The 20,535-nt window shown below is 46.7% G+C and overlaps 7 protein-coding genes across 7 annotated transcripts; 3 read left to right on the forward strand and 4 right to left on the reverse strand.

Annotated features, from left to right (window-relative positions):
• Positions 1 to 516: 516 nt before the first annotated feature.
• F9C07_4686 (Zinc/iron permease) lies at positions 517 to 1,590 on the reverse strand (the record flags this gene model as incomplete). Its single annotated transcript, XM_041285233.1, has 1 exon — positions 517 to 1,590. One exon carries the CDS (start codon positions 1,588 to 1,590, stop codon positions 517 to 519), a length of 1,074 nt encoding a protein of 357 aa, XP_041144335.1.
• Positions 1,591 to 3,913: 2,323 nt separating this feature from the next.
• On the reverse strand, positions 3,914 to 6,648 carry F9C07_2281737 (gamma glutamyl transpeptidase). The gene is made up of 9 exons (XM_041290698.2): positions 6,520 to 6,648; positions 6,120 to 6,446; positions 6,020 to 6,053; positions 5,804 to 5,963; positions 5,169 to 5,748; positions 4,952 to 5,112; positions 4,757 to 4,890; positions 4,021 to 4,622; positions 3,914 to 3,957 (listed from the first exon to the last, which is right to left on the reverse strand). The coding sequence occupies exons 1-8, from the start codon at positions 6,562 to 6,564 to the stop codon at positions 4,174 to 4,176; spliced, it is 1,890 nt and encodes a 629-aa protein (XP_041144336.1). The 5' UTR covers positions 6,565 to 6,648; the 3' UTR covers positions 3,914 to 3,957; positions 4,021 to 4,173.
• A 2,315-nt stretch (positions 6,649 to 8,963) lies between these two features.
• Positions 8,964 to 11,472, forward strand: F9C07_2281739 (uncharacterized protein). Its single transcript, XM_041285230.2, has 4 exons — positions 8,964 to 8,999; positions 9,055 to 9,368; positions 9,460 to 10,444; positions 10,499 to 11,472. Exons 2-4 carry the CDS (start codon positions 9,210 to 9,212, stop codon positions 10,948 to 10,950), a joined length of 1,596 nt encoding a protein of 531 aa, XP_041144337.1. The 5' UTR covers positions 8,964 to 8,999; positions 9,055 to 9,209; the 3' UTR covers positions 10,951 to 11,472.
• Positions 11,473 to 12,441: 969 nt separating this feature from the next.
• F9C07_2281740 (S-2-hydroxy-acid oxidase) lies at positions 12,442 to 14,205 on the forward strand. Its single transcript, XM_071510520.1, has 8 exons — positions 12,442 to 12,630; positions 12,702 to 12,735; positions 12,797 to 12,899; positions 12,948 to 13,188; positions 13,254 to 13,481; positions 13,540 to 13,793; positions 13,848 to 13,924; positions 13,980 to 14,205. Exons 1-8 carry the CDS (start codon positions 12,546 to 12,548, stop codon positions 14,053 to 14,055), a joined length of 1,098 nt encoding a protein of 365 aa, XP_071364917.1. The 5' UTR covers positions 12,442 to 12,545; the 3' UTR covers positions 14,056 to 14,205.
• A 469-nt stretch (positions 14,206 to 14,674) lies between these two features.
• On the forward strand, positions 14,675 to 16,118 carry F9C07_4691 (putative dipeptidase; the record flags this gene model as incomplete). Its single annotated transcript, XM_041290707.1, has 3 exons — positions 14,675 to 14,888; positions 14,939 to 15,151; positions 15,211 to 16,118. 3 exons carry the CDS (start codon positions 14,675 to 14,677, stop codon positions 16,116 to 16,118), a joined length of 1,335 nt encoding a protein of 444 aa, XP_041144339.1.
• Positions 16,119 to 16,628: 510 nt separating this feature from the next.
• On the reverse strand, positions 16,629 to 17,583 carry F9C07_4692 (uncharacterized protein; the record flags this gene model as incomplete). Its single annotated transcript, XM_071511251.1, has 2 exons — positions 16,629 to 17,163; positions 17,228 to 17,583. The coding sequence occupies 2 exons, from the start codon at positions 17,581 to 17,583 to the stop codon at positions 16,629 to 16,631; spliced, it is 891 nt and encodes a 296-aa protein (XP_071364918.1).
• A 736-nt stretch (positions 17,584 to 18,319) lies between these two features.
• F9C07_2201667 (radH flavin-dependent halogenase) lies at positions 18,320 to 20,104 on the reverse strand (the record flags this gene model as incomplete). Its single annotated transcript, XM_041285238.2, has 6 exons — positions 18,320 to 18,558; positions 18,625 to 19,164; positions 19,230 to 19,649; positions 19,707 to 19,746; positions 19,812 to 19,908; positions 19,980 to 20,104. The coding sequence occupies 6 exons, from the start codon at positions 20,102 to 20,104 to the stop codon at positions 18,320 to 18,322; spliced, it is 1,461 nt and encodes a 486-aa protein (XP_041144340.2).
• Between the last annotated feature and the right edge of the window lie 431 nt (positions 20,105 to 20,535).

The following is a 20,535-nucleotide window of genomic DNA, read 5'->3' on the forward strand; positions in this document are numbered from 1 at the left end:
CCCTACAAGCTCTCCCGGACTCTTTTCTTTCCATTTCCTCCGTAAGTAAACCAAATAGTAGCGTAGGCCGTCAACAGAAGCTTGTATGACGACCAGGATATTCCTACCTGCTAGGTCTTGGGTCCCATACATATACTATGACTTGATATGATGTGGACTGATTACGGGAGGGCTGTCCGTTCCATAGGCTGGGGCCGTTTATTGCTGGAAATATCTATCGAGGGAAGTCAATTCACGCAAGGAACAGCACATAGGTATCCACTGTTAACTGAAAAGATGCATTATTATGTTGCACATACATACATAGGTTGAAAGAGAAACCTGTAAATTAAGTCCACTTGGAGCTAGCATGCATATACAGAGGTCAGGTGTAGCTCTGTCGTAAGACCACCAATGGGAGATTCCACTTTTATTGCCGATAGTATTCAAGGTTCTCGACATGACGATCTATGACATTATAGTGTGTAACAAAGACAAACAGAAAGAAAACTTAAGATGCAAAGAAATCGCACAGCCTTAGGCCCACTTCCCAATGAGAGCCATAATGCCAGCACCTAACAGGGTACAAAAAACCATAAACGAAAGTTGGCTTCGTCGCTTCGTGCGGTCTGGATCAAACAAAAAGTCACGAGCCAACAGTTCCACAAGCCCACTGTAGATAAGAACACCGGCGGAGATAGCGTTCAACACGCCCTGCACAATCAGTGCCACTTTAGAACCGGGGTTATAGGTGGTACGAACGCCGAGACCGATTGCGATTGAGATCGGCGTGGTAAGCCCATACATCGCACAGAGAATCCAGGGCAGCCAGGTATGTTTGCCGAAGGGGATAGCCGACATTCTTGCACCGATGCCAAGGCCCTCGAAGGACTGGTGAAACACTAGAACTGGGTACAGTGTTGCGAATTCAGAGCCTGTGACGCCGAGGTTCAATCCGATGATCACGGAGTGGAATATAATACCGAACTCGAGGATAAGGAATGCCGCGATCTGTTGCTTGAAAGATCGCTCTGCCGTTGCTGATTCACTGTCTGATCTGTAGGCGGGAGTTGCCTGCTCTGATGGCATGGATTTCTCCTGATCATATGCGTTGTGGGCTACCGCTGCACTTTGGTGTCCACCTTGGATAAAGGCCCCCGTGGCGTCCTCGTCCCTGTGTACACCGTACTTGCGTTCGACATAGACTTCAGCTGCTAGGTCCATGAGGAAGATGACCATGACTGATCCTAACACGATTGCCGCACACCATGAATATTCGCCCCAGTAGCCAGATTCTCCGACGCAAGTCTTTGGTCCGATTCGCTTATATGCTGGGTCTAGGAGGTGGATGAAAGCTGTTGCGACGATGACACCAGTACCGAAATAACGGGCGAATAGGTAGACACCAAAGGGGATTTTCCAAGACGGCAAGCTTTTTGCCACGACGGGAAAGAAGGTAAATGCGGACGAGACGAATAAGATCACAAAGATCGAAGAGATGCGTGCACCGAGATGTCCGTTATAGTCATTGTCTGACAGGGCAAGGAAGCACAGTACATCTTCCTTGCTCGCCGTGTTCAGGTCAACGTTGGAGGCGTTAAAGGCAGACATGGTGCACCACCGTGAGAAGAAGTTAGGGTGAGAGTTTTGATGATAGGAGGTCTTCTGTATCCGGATTGAGACATGGTAGGCAAAGGGCTTCTGTAATATAGTATTGTAACCGAGTACCTTGGGGGTAGTGTGTGATCATTTGAAAGCACTGTTTACTGCTGCTCCCTAGGATGAGAAGGATATTCTGCACCCTGTTGGCTGGACTAAGCACATTATCCGGGTTGTTCAATATTTCACAAAAGTCGCTAAGCTTTAGCGTTCCTTCAAGTGGACAACCCAGGAAAGGTGTGGAGCTATAGTGTCTCTCATCCTCCAATAAATTCTCTCTAATTACATTCGCAAGGCTCACTATACGGACAGGTGAGCAAGGACATTTTTCGGACGTCTCAACAAGTGCGCCTGTCTTTGGATATACTGCTCGTATATGAGCGAAAATACCACTTTTATTGTAACTATCCTTAGCAGTACGCATTAACTTGTCATAGCCTCTTCGCATTTAGCAACTGGGATAATATTCTCGCGCCACAGCAGACATCTTGGTACTCGTCAGATACTTCAACGGTTCATCCCTGTCGTCCATTGCCGAGACCCACTCCGATGGTGCTATGCAGCCCCATAGGGCTGAACTTAACATCCTAAGATTGTTTCACATTGAACATAAGGCAATGCACACCTATTCTACTGGTAAATAAAGAGAAAAGCAGTTCGATGCATGATCAATGGATACTAATAACAAGAGCAGCAGGCGGTAACCCCTAAACAACGAGTTCTATAAATCTCGCTCACAGAACTTTCCCAGGACATTCTGGCGCAGGCAGACGGCATCGGCATCTTCCGATAGGTGAACCAGATATTAGATGCTGAATACGCATTAGGCCACCTACAAGGTACTCAAAGAGTGGATCATCCCGCGTTCTTGACTTTTGCTTGTTTTTCTAGCTTTATCCTGTTGCCTGATTCTCTTTTGCGACCGGGGTCAGAGCCTGCATACGATGTTGAATTCTCCAAGTCAGAAAGATATCAGACAATAAAGGCTTTCACGTAACCGTTCGGTTTTATTATCAAGTTGGGTACACCTACAAGGAGTGGGAATATTGGAAAAGTTGGTGCACTCGTTCTACGTTACTAGGGTTCCGCCTTATAAGGCTGACGGATGAGAGCCCTCCACTTGCAAAGCCGGGTAATATGCACCATAAATAGCTAATCAAGTTTTCAAATACAACAGAGCAAGTAATTTGTAGTTTCCCGTGGATGCACTGACGTGGTTTGGCGGAACCTCGGAATAAAGGGCGACTTCAGCGTAACCCAGCAGGCAACCACAATTTGTCCCTCGGCCTAATTATTCAATTGCTCGACAAATGCTTACTCTATCTTGCATGACCAGTATTATCCCAATCAATACGTTTGTCCTCCAAGTCAATCCCATTTCCACCGAATTCCATCTAAAAAGGCGCTAGATGACAGCTGAAGCACAATTAGGCCGTCCCTTTGGGTAGAAAGCGCTCTATAACAACACCCGCACTGGCTTCATACCATCTTTAACCTCAGTCCTCTTGCTTCTAGCCATCTTATAAGATGCGACCTCTTTGCCTGTAATTCCAGAACAGACTTGTTTGAATCTTAAGTCGGAATTGTGAATCAACATGGTTACCACAATTTTGTAAGACCATGACCCATTGCTTTACCCGAGGCATTACCCACTGACTAGACAGGCGAATCGTTTCTGCAACACTAAGATTTATCTGGCTTGTACTATTACGTCCCTTAGTAATAGTTGTCGCTACGGGGGCCGTCGTATCTATTTATCGAGCTGGGCTGCCCCTGTGGAAAGACGTTCCTGCGCTTTTCTACGAACTGTATGTATTCTTCTCCTATCATTTCGGACCCTAGCTGATTATCTAGAGTTATGTCGTTCATTGCCTAGCAGGTTCATTTCTTGTCAGTCTTTTAGTATTAATGGCGCAAAAAATTGTGTCTTTGTTTAATCTAGCCTTGAGAGCCAGGGCTTTCTTAGTTGAAAATAGACCTTGTAGCTCATCCGAGGGCCTATTTACTTGAAAGTGGTAAAATTTTAAGGAGACTATTTGTCTCACAACCCTAGTAAAACCGGCGCATTCACTGCATATATCTGTATTATCTCTGCGAAATGACTGCCTCTGTATCTTCAGGCTGGCAATTAATATCTAGCTATAGGTCATACGACTTTTTCGCCACGCGTGATAAGGCTAAAGAAAGGCGCAATCTCTTATAGCAGAGAAATGGCTAGATCCCTAGAGCCCATATGGAAGAAGATACTATTCAAGACAAATACAGAAGACTTCTAATGACTTAAAGCCCATACCAACAAACCGTGAATCACTAGCTTGAGTGGGTTTGAAATCCAGATACGAAAAAAGTATCAATAACAAAGCAAAGCTGATTATTTATTAGCTTCACTACACTTCTCCCGTACAGGAACTCCCGTCGCAGTATGTGGAAAATGCAATTGACAGGACGTCTCTTTTTATATATGGTCTATGCATCGTAAGCATACTATAGTATGTGCCATTATTATGCCGTCCTAACCTGCTCTATATAATTATACTATATTGAGTATCCAGCCGAATTGACCTGCCTCGGCTCACCGGCAGCATCAAATGTCCCATTGGGCAACACTCTAACTAGTTGAGCATTACTCTGTCCAGGCGCAACCCAAGAAACGTCATGGCCAAGACTTTTCATGAAGGCAACTGTATCGTTGTCATAGTTGTACTCGAAGGTGACCTGGTTTGGCACCAGCTGGTCATGCAGCCGCGGTTTGGCCAGTGCGTCGGCAGCTGAGAGTCCTTCGTCAATAGAATGGATAACATTTTGGACAGTGGCAGTAATGATACGACTGCCACCTGCGGATCCTGTAATCAAGACCAGTGTACCATCGGATCGTTCTACTATCACTGGTGTGATAGAGGAAAGTGGACGTTTGCCAGGATAGACGTAATTTGTCTCGGAGGGAATATATCCAAATAGATCCGATGATCCAGGGATAGAAAAGTCTGTAGAAAAGACAAAAGTTAACCAAAAAAGACTTCTGGCAGTTTTTGTTGTTCTGTTCTCGTTTTCCTTTTCTCTAACTCTCTATTCGATGGAGCCTCCCCGACAGCAATTGAGGGTGCTTATTAGAATTTACCATTCATTTCATTGTTCATGATGATACCAGTCTCTGGGACCATAACATAACTGCCAAAGACATGGTTGATAGTAGATGTCGAAGAAATCGCAAGGCCAGTATTGTCAACTGCTACAATATGTGAGGTTCCAGGGCTGATAGTAAGATCGAGTTTAGTCAACTATCAAAAGTAATATAGAATGATGTCAAACTTACGTCTCCAGACATTCTAACCCAGCTGGATCATAAGCTGATATATTCTGAGTTCGGTGATCTGAGATCTTAGATCGAGTGGCGTCGATCATAGATTGGACGAGGGTCTGCGATTCATATGTAGCCATATCATCAGTAAACAAGGGATCACCTAGATAGGTTCTCTGAGACTTTATCAGCGATTTTTCACACTAAAGGAATCCACCATCCTGGGCCTTACTCTGCCATATCCAAATCGGATCGCCTCATTTATGCGATGGGTACTTAGGTTCACAGACTGTTCCGTCCGGAAGAGATCCTTATATGTCTCTAGGACTTTAAGAATATACAAGGCGATAACTCCGCTCGAAGGAGCCGACGTGCTTGTGATCTTATACCCACGATAGTCGATCTGTGAGATATTCCGAATAGCCACGGTGTAGTTTTGTAGATCTCCAAGCGTCATTGTACCGTTCTCATTCTGTAGAGCGTTGATCATAGTCTCCGCGATACGCCCCGAGTAGAACGCGCTGGGGCCATATTTCGCAATTGCTTCCAGAGTATCCGCATATCGGTGTCGAGTCATTGTGTCACCCAGGTTCAGCCGGGCCCCACCTGGAGCGAAGTCAATCGCCCATGTAGGGTTCTTGGTGAAAAAGTTCTCGTAACCAGCAGCATGATTCATATATCTGATAAGATCCTCTCCCACAGGAAACCCGCGACGGGCTGTTTGAACCGCTGGTTGTACGACAGTCGACCAAGGAAGAACGCCATACTTGCTGTGAAGGTATTCAAGTCCCCGAATCTCCCCTGGTACGCCGCTAGAACAGTTATAATCGTGTTCACATATCGAGGGAAATCTTATGAATATCTTACCTTGCCAGTCCACCATACACAGAGGCATTTTTGTTATGTTCATACATATCCTTGAACGCTGCAGCTGGAGCGGTCTCTCTGAAATCGATCACCTCGTAGCTACTGTTCGGTGTCCTGACTAGCATGATCCCACCTCCGCCGATCCCACTGTGGTACATGGCTATTCTTTGTTGGCCATTTCTGCTCTTTAACAAGGTTGACCGGATGTATTCTTACCAATTACACCAACACAAAGCTCGCTCGCAACTAACTACGCAATTGCATCAGCGGCAATGGTCACCAATAATTCTCTCCCAGCCCTCAGGCCTGCACTCACAGCATCTGCCGCATTACCACCCTTGCGCAATATATCCACTCCATGTTGAGAGCAGATAGAATTCTCACTAGCAACAGCCCCCAGCTTCCCGGGGGCAGATTTGCTACGCGACGCACTGTCACTATCGAAATTTGGCTTGAACGAATTGAAGGGCCAGGTATTCGAGTTGGGCGGATGACTGACGATCAACAATAGCGACAGAATAGCGAGAAAGCAGAGCTTTATTAATGTTGGTATGATGGCAGTTACGCGTGGACGATATTTCTGGGAGGTGTGCTGATGCGCGATGCTCGTCTTTGAATTAGAAGATATCAGGTTCAATGAAGACTGTAACAGAAGTATATGAGGGTTAATATCTCAATGCAAATGAGTGGAATGGAAGGGGTAGTAATTCCCATACTTGGTTTTCCACATCTCGATTGCTGATAAGCCTGGGTTGTGACATGATATATTTTGAATTGCTAGGTGACAAGGAAAGTAGCTACTAGTAAGGGAGGTAGGTGTAATACCAATCCTCGAGATGTACCTGTGATGATTTTAAGCCCTCAATTGTTACACCGCTTCTTGTCATGTATTCAATCCCTTGCATACAAAGCATACCATTGCTGTTGCAAAGAATATGTACTTTAAAACTCTTCTAATGGAGTAGATATATATACATATATATAATCTCTTGTTGTAAGCAGTTTAAACCGCTTGATTGCTTATGAGGGTTCTGTCAAGATCTACTATGCGGGGCATCGGGGTAGAAATACCCGTCGACTAAGGATACGTAGGCCAGGACTTCTAAACACAGACTGTAGATACGAATGAGACCGAAGACTGATTCTGACTTCTTTCGAAGCATTAATTTATTATGGAAAGGTCCCCTGAATCCTTAGAAGGGGATTAGATATGTAGTCTACTATACACTATTGAAAAGCCAGCTCCGACGGCCACCGCATTGTCTATGCACCCGAGGCAAGATATCCCGTACAGTCATCAACACGGATAGCCATTCGATCTGAGACAGCTTCACAGCAGGCTAAAATGGATTGAATGTGTCACCGGTCTTAGTCTTTCAGCAATCATGATTCGCCGATCGGGAGCTTCAGGCCCACGTTGCTGTGAAATTTTGACAGATTCACGCATAAGTGGGGATGTCGCGCTCGGATCCTGACTAGATGTATGTGTGTTTAGCTAATGATACAGGTCTATTCAGGACCGTGCTATCATTGTAAAATCTACCATACATTCACACATTCAGGCACAATAGAGTAGAACGTGATGCCGGCTACATCTGCCTAGTAACCTCTTGAATCTTGATATGTACTATACCACCCCTTAGGATGAAAGACATAGATAGAGTGTTGTCCTGTGTTCTCTAGGCTTTTAACTATAAACCTTTCATAATCTTTCTCATTGTTTTCGCAACTACTACTACTATGTGATAACACATATATGCGTCGATTCCCAGCAGAATCCCAGCAATCCCCGCTCGGCTTTTGATTCGGCACCTGGAAGGCCTGCAATTCCTCAGTCAACGCAGATCGCTCCCTTCTAGGATACATGTCTATCAAAGATTGCAGACCATGAGGTGGTGAGGGGAAAAGGGTGGCTGGCTGGGTAGCTGCCGGCATGCAACTTCATTCGTGGAGACTCCCCCCACTCATCCTTCCTGGTAAGATACGAGACTAACAAAACAACGAAACTGTTCCATACGGATTCATGAAATACACGATCTGTATATGGGTATGGGTTCAACTTCTGGTGCGTAGGTAGACTCCAGTAAAACCCCATCTGGACCCAAACCTGACGTATTTACTAGCCTTTAAACGCAAGACACACCCTCAATAGGGCTGAGGTATGTTCTAGTTACACTAATCTCAAGTGACACCTTTGCACATCCGCACTTCGGGTTGGTCTATTCAAAACCTAATCCAATAACCACTCTATGCAGTACCCACCTTGGGATATCTAAATGGAATAGGGATGATTCAAAAGTAAAACTGATATGTTCTTATTCCATCTTCAAGGTTATTTTTCAGTTTCTCCTGTTTTTCCATATAATCGCAAGACGTAATTGTAAGCGTCCTTCAGCTGTACGCCTTCGGGGTGCTGGAGGCCAACGAGATGTAAAGTACTAGGGAGATCGAGGATGTTCAGGACCCAATAGAAGAATGTAACGCTTGAGGATAAGGCAACCGCCGTTACAAAAGGGTTCAACCTTTACTAATACCGAAAAACTAAGTTGAGCCTAAGGTGCCGTGAAAGTTGGACATTGATTATTTATCTTAAGCGACCCCGGAACTGGTCTTGAGAAAATCGGTAATGAAGTTTTAATACAATGCTGGAGTCTATTAATTATTGCGTTTTGGATCAGAAAGACCTAGGTTTACTTATAATCTCTTTGAAGCCGATTTAATCAGACTAAAAGCCACCATTCCTCAGGGCCCACAAATTGACCCTGGCTACGGAGATATAATCACGGGCCGCCGGGATGGGCCGTAACTAAAGGGTTATTTTAGGAATTTAATCACTATCTGTTCCTTGTAATTATCTTATATTCAGCACAAAGGGTTTCTGTAACTTCCTTGATATCCGAGGGGAATTTGGATTTCCGAGAGAAAGCTTTCGACCCACGCGTATAATAGGTGGCCAGAATAGTCTCCATTCTCTCATGGACCGTACCAGCCGGTAGTGTAGAAATGCACTGCGAGCCAACGGGATGGCCCAATGATCATCGGGATTTGACTTAGGTCGACATAGTAGCGGTGTGACGCCTGGTACCGCTTTATAATATTCGAGATATGAAAATTAAGAAAATCAGTAGTTTAGATATCTGGATATTAGCAGATACTAGACCCAGAATGTACTGATCTGGGATGATCGGCGTGATCGGTAATTTTGAACAATTTTACGAGAATAAGCCAATGCACGCGCTAAATTTCAATAGGAAGATAGAGCCACGTCCGTCTTGCACCAACCTGCACGTCAACGGTGTACAGCGTCACTCTTGAGGGTCTGAGCGTGTGTCGCAATCGATTTAACAGATGACGGTGCTGACCGAGATTCTGGGTGCACCTAGACTGTTACGATCAGGCCGGACCAATGCTGCCAGAATTGCTTACCCAACTCGCCCAGCTCTACCGGGCAAACGAAACCATTATCTCGGCGGACCAGATAATGAGATGGAAGGAGTGTCTTTCTGCGAGCGACGTCTCAGCTCTCCACCGCCTATTTAGCTTGTTCTTGCTCCAGGTCGAACATGTGAGGTTCCTACTTTCAATCAACCGATCGATTTGCAAGCATATAATTGCGCGATCACTTCACGCTAACTCAGCCTCGAACCGATACCTAGAACCCGACCATTGCTACACCGAGTAATCCTTCAACTACGAACCAAAACAATGGGCTTGCAGTCGTGGCCACCGGGGCAGCATCTGCGCAGCCATCGCAACTCCGTGTTCGACACTGTCGGCCTTCTGCGACTTCGACCGCTGACGGCGACCACCAACAAGAGTCATATGAGCACCAGCAGGTTGTCTCTTCAGTTTCCGAAGGAGACGTTTTTCAGAAAGATTTATTCATGGGAATCCCAAATCCAGGATATCCTCGTAATAGTAGCCAGTGCATGCCAAGCTCGAACGTCGATACGACCACAGCCACTCCATCGCTGACTACAAGAGCAACGACACCTCTTCAGGGCGTGACAGATGATGATTCTTTTTTTCGTACGCCCAGTCTTTCACCAAGTATGAAACTACTTTTGGAAAGCTGTCGGACAGACCGCGGAGTATTCTTACGGGAAATTGGAAAATCCAGAGCAGTGCTCCCCACGGGGCAAGGCTGGGAGGCCGCAATAGCTGCGAAAGTTGACAATGCTGATCTACGCGACCGGATGAAGATCTACCATAGGTTCGAGTGCTACAACATCTACCAGCATGTTGTCGAGGCTGGGTACCATACCGGCACCTACTGGATCCGGGATATGCGCACTAACCTGGCGAAGAAGCTCTGTGAGAAGTTCCCCCAGCGGTTTCGTGACCAACAGGCAGCGAATAAGAGCTTGAACTGGGTTGATCAAGGTTGCAAATATCATGAGTGGGCCGGCCAATTCAAAAGAGGTATAACCGACTTGGGCTATCTGATTGCACTTCCTTTAGACGTGCCTCATTCCGCATACACATCAAGATGCACGAAGAAGCGAATGCACGAAGTTGCCAATGACTTGAAAAGCCGGGGGATCGAAAGCCTTGTGACACAATATGAACTTACAGAGTTGGGTAACCACATTGCAGTGACATTGAGAGATATGACATGCAGGGAGCGCAGGGAAGCACCCGGTAAGGACTATAATCACCGGAACGATATAGTATGATCCTGATTGTCTTATCCAGGAGACACGCCCCAGGGCTCTTGCAAATCACCGCGTTCGATGCCTAGTTTAAGCGAATTATCGAGTCATATCCTCACCGTACACTCGGCCCAAACACCCACTCCACCCGAGTCGCTGATTGCTAATCTGTACACTATTGATTGCCCCTCACGGGGAGTGGAAATGGGAATAGAAATGGAAATGGAATACCCCGTGAACTATCGCTCCACCGATCACTATGCCAGTGCCTATGCCTGCCGTTCCATAGCGGCAGATTCGGGTGTCCCTGCGAACGGTCTATTGGGAAGTAGCATGCCAATTTTACACACCCCTTTTCAAACAATCGATATGGGCCAGGCGGCCTACTTAACGCCATCTACTAGTGCTGTGAATAATGATGCTCTTGGACCATTGAATGGGTGGGATGAGAGTACAAATTATACTGAAAGTCTAACACCATATGGAACCACTTAATATTCAGCTACCACGTAAGAATTCATTTTTATTGAGTGCCATGATACTGCTTCCAAGCTGGTACGGGCTCTTGCATTAATCGGAAATTCTTCACGCTATGTGCCACCAGTAACTATCGATTGCACATATCCTGCAATCACGAATGGAAACATAGAAATGTATGTTAGAGAATCGACCCGAGGTGTCCCTTGCGGCCAGTCAACATCGTGCCATGTTCGAATCCAGACTCACTTCGTGAAACAGAGAATACTCCAGCGTAGCGATTCGCCCACATTCACAATACGACCACTCCTATCCAGACAGTCCGGGCTGTAGCAGTCGCAATGAACGTCCCCAAATCGGTGTGTGCCATGTTCCCGACCCCTCCCTCATTGTTGCTGTTTCAGGGCAGGTATGCCGTGTTTGAGGGGCGCGATATTGGCGGAATATAGCTTCTCCTGGCGATGACAGAGTTCCAGGTCATAGGGGAGGTCAACGGCCTTCGGACAGGATGGACAAAGTAATTGTATTTGTGGATCCGGGCTCATGAAAGCTGTCGGCAATGCGAAGGTTTCCTAGAAGACCTGGGGAGCTGCAGGGTACCTTGCCCAAATATGCCGTTGTCGTGAATCTTCAAACTTGTGTTAGACAGATTTGCGATGCACAAATTGAAGGGACACACCCAGAAGCTCATATAGCCATCTTTGTTTCTGTGCGAACTGCGAAGGGTCCATCAAAATTCCCAGCTAGTTGTTATCTAGTACAAACCGATCATTTCAAGTCCATGATAGGTAGAAAAATAAAGACCGTTGTAGTTTTGATAGTTGGATGCTTCTCCGTGCTGTACTTCTCTTGTTCTTCAAGCTTGAAGCGATAGCTTAAAGGCCGATTTTCCTTCACTCACAACCTAAAGTACGATATAAGACTCGGGACGAGCCTTTTGCTTGGTGGGAGGGGGTGGGAATAGTTCTAACGGCGGTAACTTATATATGTGATCCTAGAGCATTTTGCATCTACTCTTCAGAATTATGAGGTTTTTGAATACTAAGACCAGAATTTTATAGGAAAATATACTTTAGGGAGTGTGGCCTGCTGGCGCAAGCCCGACCCGTAGCGAGGTCTACACAATATCAATGCCCCATCTTCGGGGTTTAAAAGACACCCAAATACATCAAGAGGATACTATCCTAAGTTGGACGTATATCCCGAGTGTACTGTATGTTATTTGCTTTTAGTTGCGTTTAGAATATATGTTTGGTCCCCGATGATCGCCATTTCCAACTGTACAGGGCCGTAGTCCGTCTAGTACCGCTCCATCCATAGATTCATGCAGATGGTAGGTAATGAGTCGACACCAAATAAACCCACTTATGCATGAAAAATAAGGGAAGCTCAGGTATATGTGGGACCAAGTCTCACCGCTAATCCTTCTCTTACAGTGTTGATTGAAACAGCAGAAATCGCACGATGCAGAACAACAACCCCCCCTCCCCCCCCCCCGGCATAGAATAAACATTTGTATGGATGGGCAACCTTGAAATAGGCTTCTTATACCTGTTAGCACACTGCTATTATTCAGGTTCCTGGCTCAACTGTCGGATTTTACAAGTACCAATATGGAGTCTTCAAGTCCAACAGAAATACTCACAATCAACGAGTTACGCGCAGCAGCGTCGTCCAACCTACAAAAGGATGTTGAAGGTAAGAAAGCTTAGATTCAGAAAGTGGAAATTTCACTTCCAACTGTTGCTCATGACAAGCGAAATAACCAGAGTACTACAATGAGGGAGCCGGGGGTATGGTCACGTACGTACAAGAGCCATCCGCAGGTGTGTGGCAAACAATTCCTGCTAACATATAGTCTTAGCATGAGTGAGAATGAGACAGCCTTTGATCGCTTCAAGATTCGACCCCGTATTCTTTGCGACGTGTCCAATATTGATACCTCAACAACATTTCTTGGCGAAAAGGCAAACTATATCTTTCCATCTGTTTAGGACGCTAATTAACAGATCCAGGTCTCCTTGCCGATAGGATTTGCGCCAACATGTATACAGTGCCTTGCACATCCTGACGGTGAAGCGGCGACATCTCGAGCAGCAACCCAACTGAACATCCCAATGGTCTTATCAACATTCTCAACGGTATCATTGGAAGATGTCATCTCTGAGCGCAAAGAGGGCCAGAACCCATACGCGTTCCAGCCGATCTTCCCCAGGGATCGAAGTAGAACACTGGATTGGATGAAACGAGCTGAAAGTGAGAGTATTCCCTCCATATGATAAAGCCGGCCTTTCTAATAATTCTACTACTTCCCTCAATAGAATCTGGTTACAAGGCTATTTTCATCACTGTAGATGCTCCAGTTACGGCAAATCGCCTGAGGAAGAAAAGAAAAAGCTTACAGCTCCCCCCACACCTTTCCTACCCCAACCTGTCGGACAATTCGGACAGATCGAGTGACAAGTCTGGTCACGATCCGGGTAAAAGATGGGATGAGGTTATCCCATGGGTTAAAGCTAACACCAGTTTAGAAGTATGGGTGAAAGGCAGTAAGTGGAACATCTATACATTTCAATGGGAAATTAGAAGAATACTGAAATATACCAGTCTCTTGCCCATATGATGTACTGAAAGCAATTGACTACGGCCTGGACGGCCTGGTCATCTCAAGCCACGGAGGCAGACAGCTAGACGGTGTTGCAGCAGCCATCGACGTCTTGGCTGAATGTGCTCCATTGGCGAAGGGTCGCATCAAAATTGGTTTCGACAGTGGAATCCGTCGAGGAGCTGATGTATTCCGTGCATTAGCCTTAGGTGCCGACATCTGCTTCCTTGGAAGAATCCCCTTATGGGGTCTGGCTGTAAGTGGGTATAAATAAAATTTTTGGCTTGGTCTAATCAATACGTATCCACAGTACGACGGGCAGGCTGGAGTTGAGCTAGCGGTGAGAATTTTGGAGGAGGAGCTTCGCAACACTATGGCACATGCAGGGTAGGTAATCCATTCAATCCAAGATCGTCTCACTTCATTGCTAAGTGTGAGCAAGTTGTGCTTCATTAAAGGAAATATCGAGAACGCATGTGTCGGTCATTGGCGCCAATGGGCTGTTGTGTAATGTCTGATTTTGTCAGAATGAGGCGGCAAGTATATAAGCTGCTAAGACCTATGCGCTGTCTTGCATGTTTCTTAAATTTTAAACATTCCGAAGCCTAGTTGGGCTCACGCTCAGTGCCACTTTTATTGAACGTGTATAGTATGTAGTGCATTTCGACAACAGAATAAAAACCGCCAGAACAAGAGGTCCAACCTCATACGACCTACAAAATTGATGTCACCTCTCTATGGAACATGGTTGTTAGATGCGGACCTAGATAGTCAGGGCCATTTCATCGATGATTCTGTGAGTGAGATTCTCGGTAGTATTCAACTGTAGTCTCCGGTCTCCCGGGTGAATGATTAAAGTAAACAAGCATCTTTTCCAGGACCAACTGTAATGTTCCAAGTTCACATATAGCCTGAGAGCATTATGGCTGATCAGCAAGAAGCTGGTGGATACTATCAAGATGGGTATTGGAGCTGGGTATATTCTCTAACGCTAACGCTTGACGCAGCCTATAAGTGACTGGTATATGTCCTGATTCTGTTTTCTTTGTTGACATCAGTGGATTCTTGGGGTTCATAAGAACAATTAGATGTCCGAACCTTTGACCTCCATAACTTCTCCCTTGACATACCCCCGCGATGGATGAAAAATTAGAAACCCAACCCTCGTATACGGGAGGCTCAACTTGCCATCCGGGCCCAAGGGGCTTTCGGTCATTTCTCCGTCACTGGGCGCTGGCCATCTGCTTTCTCTTGGCCGGGGGCTGGTTGTTCTGGTCACACAGCTGCCATGTTCGCTTGGTCAGTATCGAGGAACGAGTGGAGAACATCTTAGCCCAGACCCCTCTGATCGGTATGTAGCCCCATTGACACGGGCACTATAGTCGCTGACACACCTGACAGATGGCCACAATGACTTACCTATCAATATTCGGAAACACTACAAGAATCACATCTACGGATCCAACTTCACTAAGCCATTTGCTGACGGCACTCTAGAGGGTGACACGGACCTACTCCGTTTGAAGCAGGGGCTTGTCGGGGGCACGTTTTGGAGTGTTTTTGTGCCTTGTCCGAAGAATTGGATCGACCCTTTGAACCGCCAGGACGCGCCTGGTACGTTATATGTGCATTTTTTGCTCCATAGATATCCGTAATTGACCTCAATGACACAGATCCCCGAATGACTATCGAGCAAATCGATCTAATGCTGCGGGTTCAACGAGCTTACCCAGACATCTTTTCTAGTCCCCCTAACAGCACTACCGCTCTACAAGCATTTCGAGAAGGGAAAATCATCTCGCCTCTCGGGATCGAAGGTCTCCATTCTATTGGAAATTCTTTTGCCCATTTACGCATGTTCTACGAATTGGGAGTCTCATACGCAACTCTCACGCACAACTGCCACAACATCTACGCAGATGCAGCGATTGTCAGGGGGCCAGGTGGTAGCACTAGAAAGTCGGATCCTCTCTGGCACGGTGTGAGTCCGCTAGGGAAGGACCTAGTCTATGAAATGAACCGCATAGGCATGATTATTGATCTAGCTCATGTGAGCGAGGATACAATGCGCGATGTACTAGGCGCTGGTAAGGATGACTGGTCTGGCAGTCGATCACCGGTCATCTTCAGCCACAGCTCAGCACAGGCGCTATGCGCGCATCCTCGCAATGTCCCTGATGATATTTTGACTTTAGTAAACGAGAGACACTCGGTGGTGATGGTTAACTTTGCACCCGATTTTATCTCCTGCACAGCATCTGATCACAACGATAGACTGCCTGATATAGATGATGAACACGCGACTCTGGAGCGGGTTGTGGACCATATTATGCATATCGTGGACGTCGCCGGAATAGACCATGTCGGATTGGGCAGTGACTTTGACGGAATGCCAACTACGGCACGGGGCTTAGAGGATGTGTCGAAGTTCCCAGGTCTGATTGCCGAGCTTTTGCGGCGCGGTCTCAACGATGAGGATGCTGCCAAGGTGGCGGGGGCTAATGTCCTGCGGGTTTGGAGAGAGGTGGACCGGGTTGCTCTAGAGATGCAGGCTGAGGGTGCTGTGCCTATGGAAGACTGAGAAGGAAGATACGATGAAGGATCCTTGATAACGCATTTTAGACACGCAAATGCCCCTTTACTGCGTTTTCCTTGTTCTCATCATGTCGGATCTTCTACTGTAGAATCTGCCGTCATACAAAGTCTGGGTAGTAGAGCTAATAAGAATATCTGTATGTCCATTTACTAACTCGCTTTCAAGGGTAACTGTAAGATCTATTCAAAGAATCTAGAATTCAATCATCCTCAAAAAAGCTTCACTGAGGTCTCAGGATAACACTTCTAAAGTAGGCCGATGTCGTCCTGGCTTACTGGGGCTGAGCTAGGACCAGTTGGCGGCTTCTGCAGAACATGTAATCTCACTGCATTCCTTTCTCACTACGTACATTTCAGGGGCATAGGGATGGCCAAGGGACCACAGTCCCATTTTCCAGAGATGCGTCACAGAAAACATTATAACCGGCAACCACATCCGCACAATCCGCACAAACCCCCACAACGAAAAGCGCGATCCCACCTTGTGACGCAAAAGTTAATTAGGATCATCAGGATGAAAGATAAGTGCTCTCAGTTCGATACTCTCCCTAGGTGCCTCATGCTCTGTCGCGGGATTCACAAAAGCAGTATGGGGCACCCGGCGCGCCCTACCGTCAAGCTTCGAATCGAAAAGTTTGATCAAAGTGACCATATCCGGAGGTTGTTTGTAGCGATAGTACCACTTGAGTTGTGGATCAGCTTTCACGGCCCACCCCTCCACTTCTCGGTCAGGGAAATGAATCTTGACAGGGAAAAGATCCGATTCCGGCGTGGAGTGCGCATCTGCGACGGCCAGTGGGTCTTTCAAAATGGTCTTGATCGGACGCCAGACGCTGATCATCTGGTAGCGGTGCTTGAGAAGCTCTGTTGCTTCATCGGGAAAATGGTAGCGGACTCTAGCCTCGGCTCCGGCGTAAGATGAGTCGATGTGGACACGTTGGACAGGACCACGGGCATCTCTCTCGGTCGTCCAGTCTTGTGAGGCTTGACGGACGGTGTGGTCAAAGACGCAGAACCGAGTGGCACCCGTACTACTCAGCTTGGTTTTTATTTTTTATGTTTATTCCTAGGTTCAAAAGGTTTTGGTTTACTTACACGTCGTGGAGCAGCTGCTCTGTTTCTGGGTAGTACTCTGCTCTAATCCTCTCCTCGTCAAGAAAGTCCTTCAGTTTGCTTTCATGGGAATAGAATTGAAATCCATGGCTATCAAGTGTATATTCGAGTTCATGGCCGCTAATATCATGGATCGTGGCAGGAAGAGTCGTGGTTGGTCTATTGTAGCTTTGTGGTTTCCCAATGTACATGGGAGGCGGAGCAGAACAGTCTTCGTTTTGTTTACTGAAGGTCAACGTGGTTTGAACGTCTCGAGGGCTCTCGGCGACAGGAAGATTGGTCTTTTCCGAGCCCATAGAACCATGGGAGCAGGGAAGATGAACAACTTTCGAAGGCATACTCCAAGGTTAATATTGTGAATAGCAAAATTCTGACTTGATATTCCTCGTTTTGCGGGACGGTTGAAGATAGCGGAGGGAGGAAGATTATGTAGTTATTGGTTATGGAGACTCTACTCCCGCTTACCAAAAATATAATATAAGAAATAAAACAAAAGATCTATTGCAAGTGAATGCAGATTTGGAAAGGCTCCACTGTCTGAAAAGGTTGATCGAACGAATTGGATAGTGAAGCTCAAGGATAAAACGAACATACCAACGAGTCGCGACCTGGCTCCACATTTTGTAATCAGAATCCTAGTCATAGGCCAGTAATCTCGAAGAAGGCAACGGCTTGAGCTGGTATTATCACCTTTTTTCTCTTCGCTTGCTTCACTACACTGTATCGGTATCAAATATAAACTTGGTGCTGCTATTTCCACTGAGTCGGCGTAAATCATAAATCTTCTTCCCTTTGCACACGAATCCTCTTCCGCAGCATCGGGAAAAGCACAAAAAAAGTAAGGCTTCCCCGGGATAAATGACAGCCCCACATAGACCTGAATTTTCTACCAGATTCTTGCCTAGGTGGGTTCAGCATGGGAGGAGCGGAAATTGCGCGCATATGGCCCAATTAGCGTGTGTTGGAAGCCGATCGCTTCGTATCACGGAACTTTGGATTGATTGCAATTCTCAGGTATTCCAATAATTGATATTCAACATGGCCTACTGAAAGCCAGCGATGGAGTTCAGTTCCTCACATCTTTACAAGACCCAAAGCACCGCGTTCAGCGTGGATCACCATCCCATCAATATCGCTACCGCCTATCGATCCAGTATCTGGCTGCATAGCAGCCCTGATAATTTTATCGCCAATGCTGATGTCTTCTAATCGATTCTGCGCCTTTCGTATAACTCTCATGCAAAAGGAAACCGCCTCGGTTGCATCCTCTGGCCCAGCCTTTCCCGTAGATTCTTCCGCAGACCCCTGGATAACTGTCACGCATGGCAGGTTAGACAAGGGAACTCTCTCCTTGAAGAACAGAAATGGTTACTACTTACTAGGACGGATCAATTCGAAAGCACTGTCGAAGTCGCTCTCGCCCTCGTCATTGAGAATCGCTGCTTCTTTTCCGGTGATCTGCCCATATGTGCTCGCGACCACGAGCAAAAACCTTGCGTACGCCTCTTGGATTCTCTTCGAATGCCAGTCCGCCGCACTCTTCTCAGAGCAGTCGCCCCTAATTGAGGAGCAGATAGTTGCTGCGGCCGAGAAAGCCCCAGTGAGCGCAAGGTGAATCCCCGATGAAAAGAGTGGGTCAATAAAACACCCAGCATCTCCAACGATCCGGATATTCGTAGTTGCATAGGTGGATGCAGTGTAGGACCAGTCGGAAGCACTCTTCACGTCGGACACAAGAGTGGCCTTTGCAAGAAGATCGCCTATCCCAGGCGCCTCCTTGGCTTGCGTCAAAAGCCATTCGCGAGAAGAAGGGGACTCCATCAGCTTCTTCTTAGCAGTGGCGCTTTTTTGTTCCATGACGACTCCCACGGAGACTTTATTCTCCCCTAGGGGGATGAACCATACCCAGCCCGATCCATCTATAAATTGTGGTTAGGCTTTCTCCTCCGCTAAGTGCTACGGCAAGGGCAATGTTTGGACATACCTGGAAAGCTTGCAAAATAGGGACAACCTTCAGCAACAGTGCCGACTCCGTACATTTCAAACCCCTCAAAATAACCCCAAGAAGCAACGTTTTTCAGTCCTTCATTGAACTTACGATTTTTCATGTATTTAGTACTGATCAGGCCTGCTCGCCCGGAGGCATCCACCAGGTATTGAAACTTAATGCTGCCGGTGGTCTTGTCTTTGCGAACCCAGGAAGCAGAGACTGGCTTTCCAAGATGGGCTTGCTCGCCACTCTCCTTCTCATCCAGACAGAATGTCTGCGAAAATTCAACAGATTGGACCTTGACCCCGTCGAAGGTCCTCGCGCCACATTCTCGGGCATGTTTAAACATGAGGTCATCGCATTGCGATCGGTCCACGTTCCATGCGTGTTGACCATGTTGAAGAAAGTTTGAGTCTATTTGTTCAGTCAGCGAGGCCTGGGACAATTGAAACGTAGGAATCCTCGTCTTACATGCGGCTGGCTTGCTGTTGAATTTAAATGCAGCACCGTTCTTTGTTCACCCAGTGTTAGTTGTCCGTCTCTCAATCGCCTTTAGGGCAGTGGAACTGATCTAACCTTTTGTCTAAACCCATGACTTTCGAATTTACCATAAGCATCGACAAACTCGAGAAAAGACCCGGTAGTCCGCAGTAGGCTCTCTCCGATGTGGTATCTGGCTTTACAGTCAGCCGCTGTACGAAACAGAGGATTTTTGAGTCTAATAATATCGAGCTTAAAGCTCACCTCGGAAAATTGTCTGCCTCCAGAAGAACCGTATCAATGCCTTCTCTAGCAAGCACCGAAGCGGCATACGAACCCCCCGGTCCGCCGCCTACCACCAACACCGTACATCTATCAGGGATATCCATTGATTCTGCCGTAGGCAATGATGAGGTGTGTCAAATCTTGCAGAGAATCAAGAGACGGTATGGTATATATATCACGAAAGGTGTCAACTTTCTGCAATAACTTGCCGGGACTTTGGCTAGTTTATATACCCTTGTTTTGCTTGGGGTCATATCGATCGCGTGGCGGTTTCTGTTGAAATGCCGCAGAAACCAGAAGCTACAATACTCCAAGCACCCCACAACATATGGATGGGATTAGCGTAGAGCTGAAAGTTGTGCGAACGGGGCGCTAGTGTCAGCCAGCCATTCGGAGAGGATACAACCCTACCCTGTTCCAGGATCTTCAGCGGCCTCCCATGGTGCCTGACCACCATTCCTTCTCAGTAACATCTCATGGCTTCGTAGTAGGTTTGTTTGTCTCCAATGAAGTCGAGCCACTACTAGTAATGCCT

The sequence above is a fragment of the Aspergillus flavus genome, chromosome 3 (genome assembly GCF_009017415.1).
Source record: "Aspergillus flavus chromosome 3, complete sequence".
In the NCBI taxonomy this organism is placed as follows: domain Eukaryota; kingdom Fungi; phylum Ascomycota; class Eurotiomycetes; order Eurotiales; family Aspergillaceae; genus Aspergillus; species Aspergillus flavus.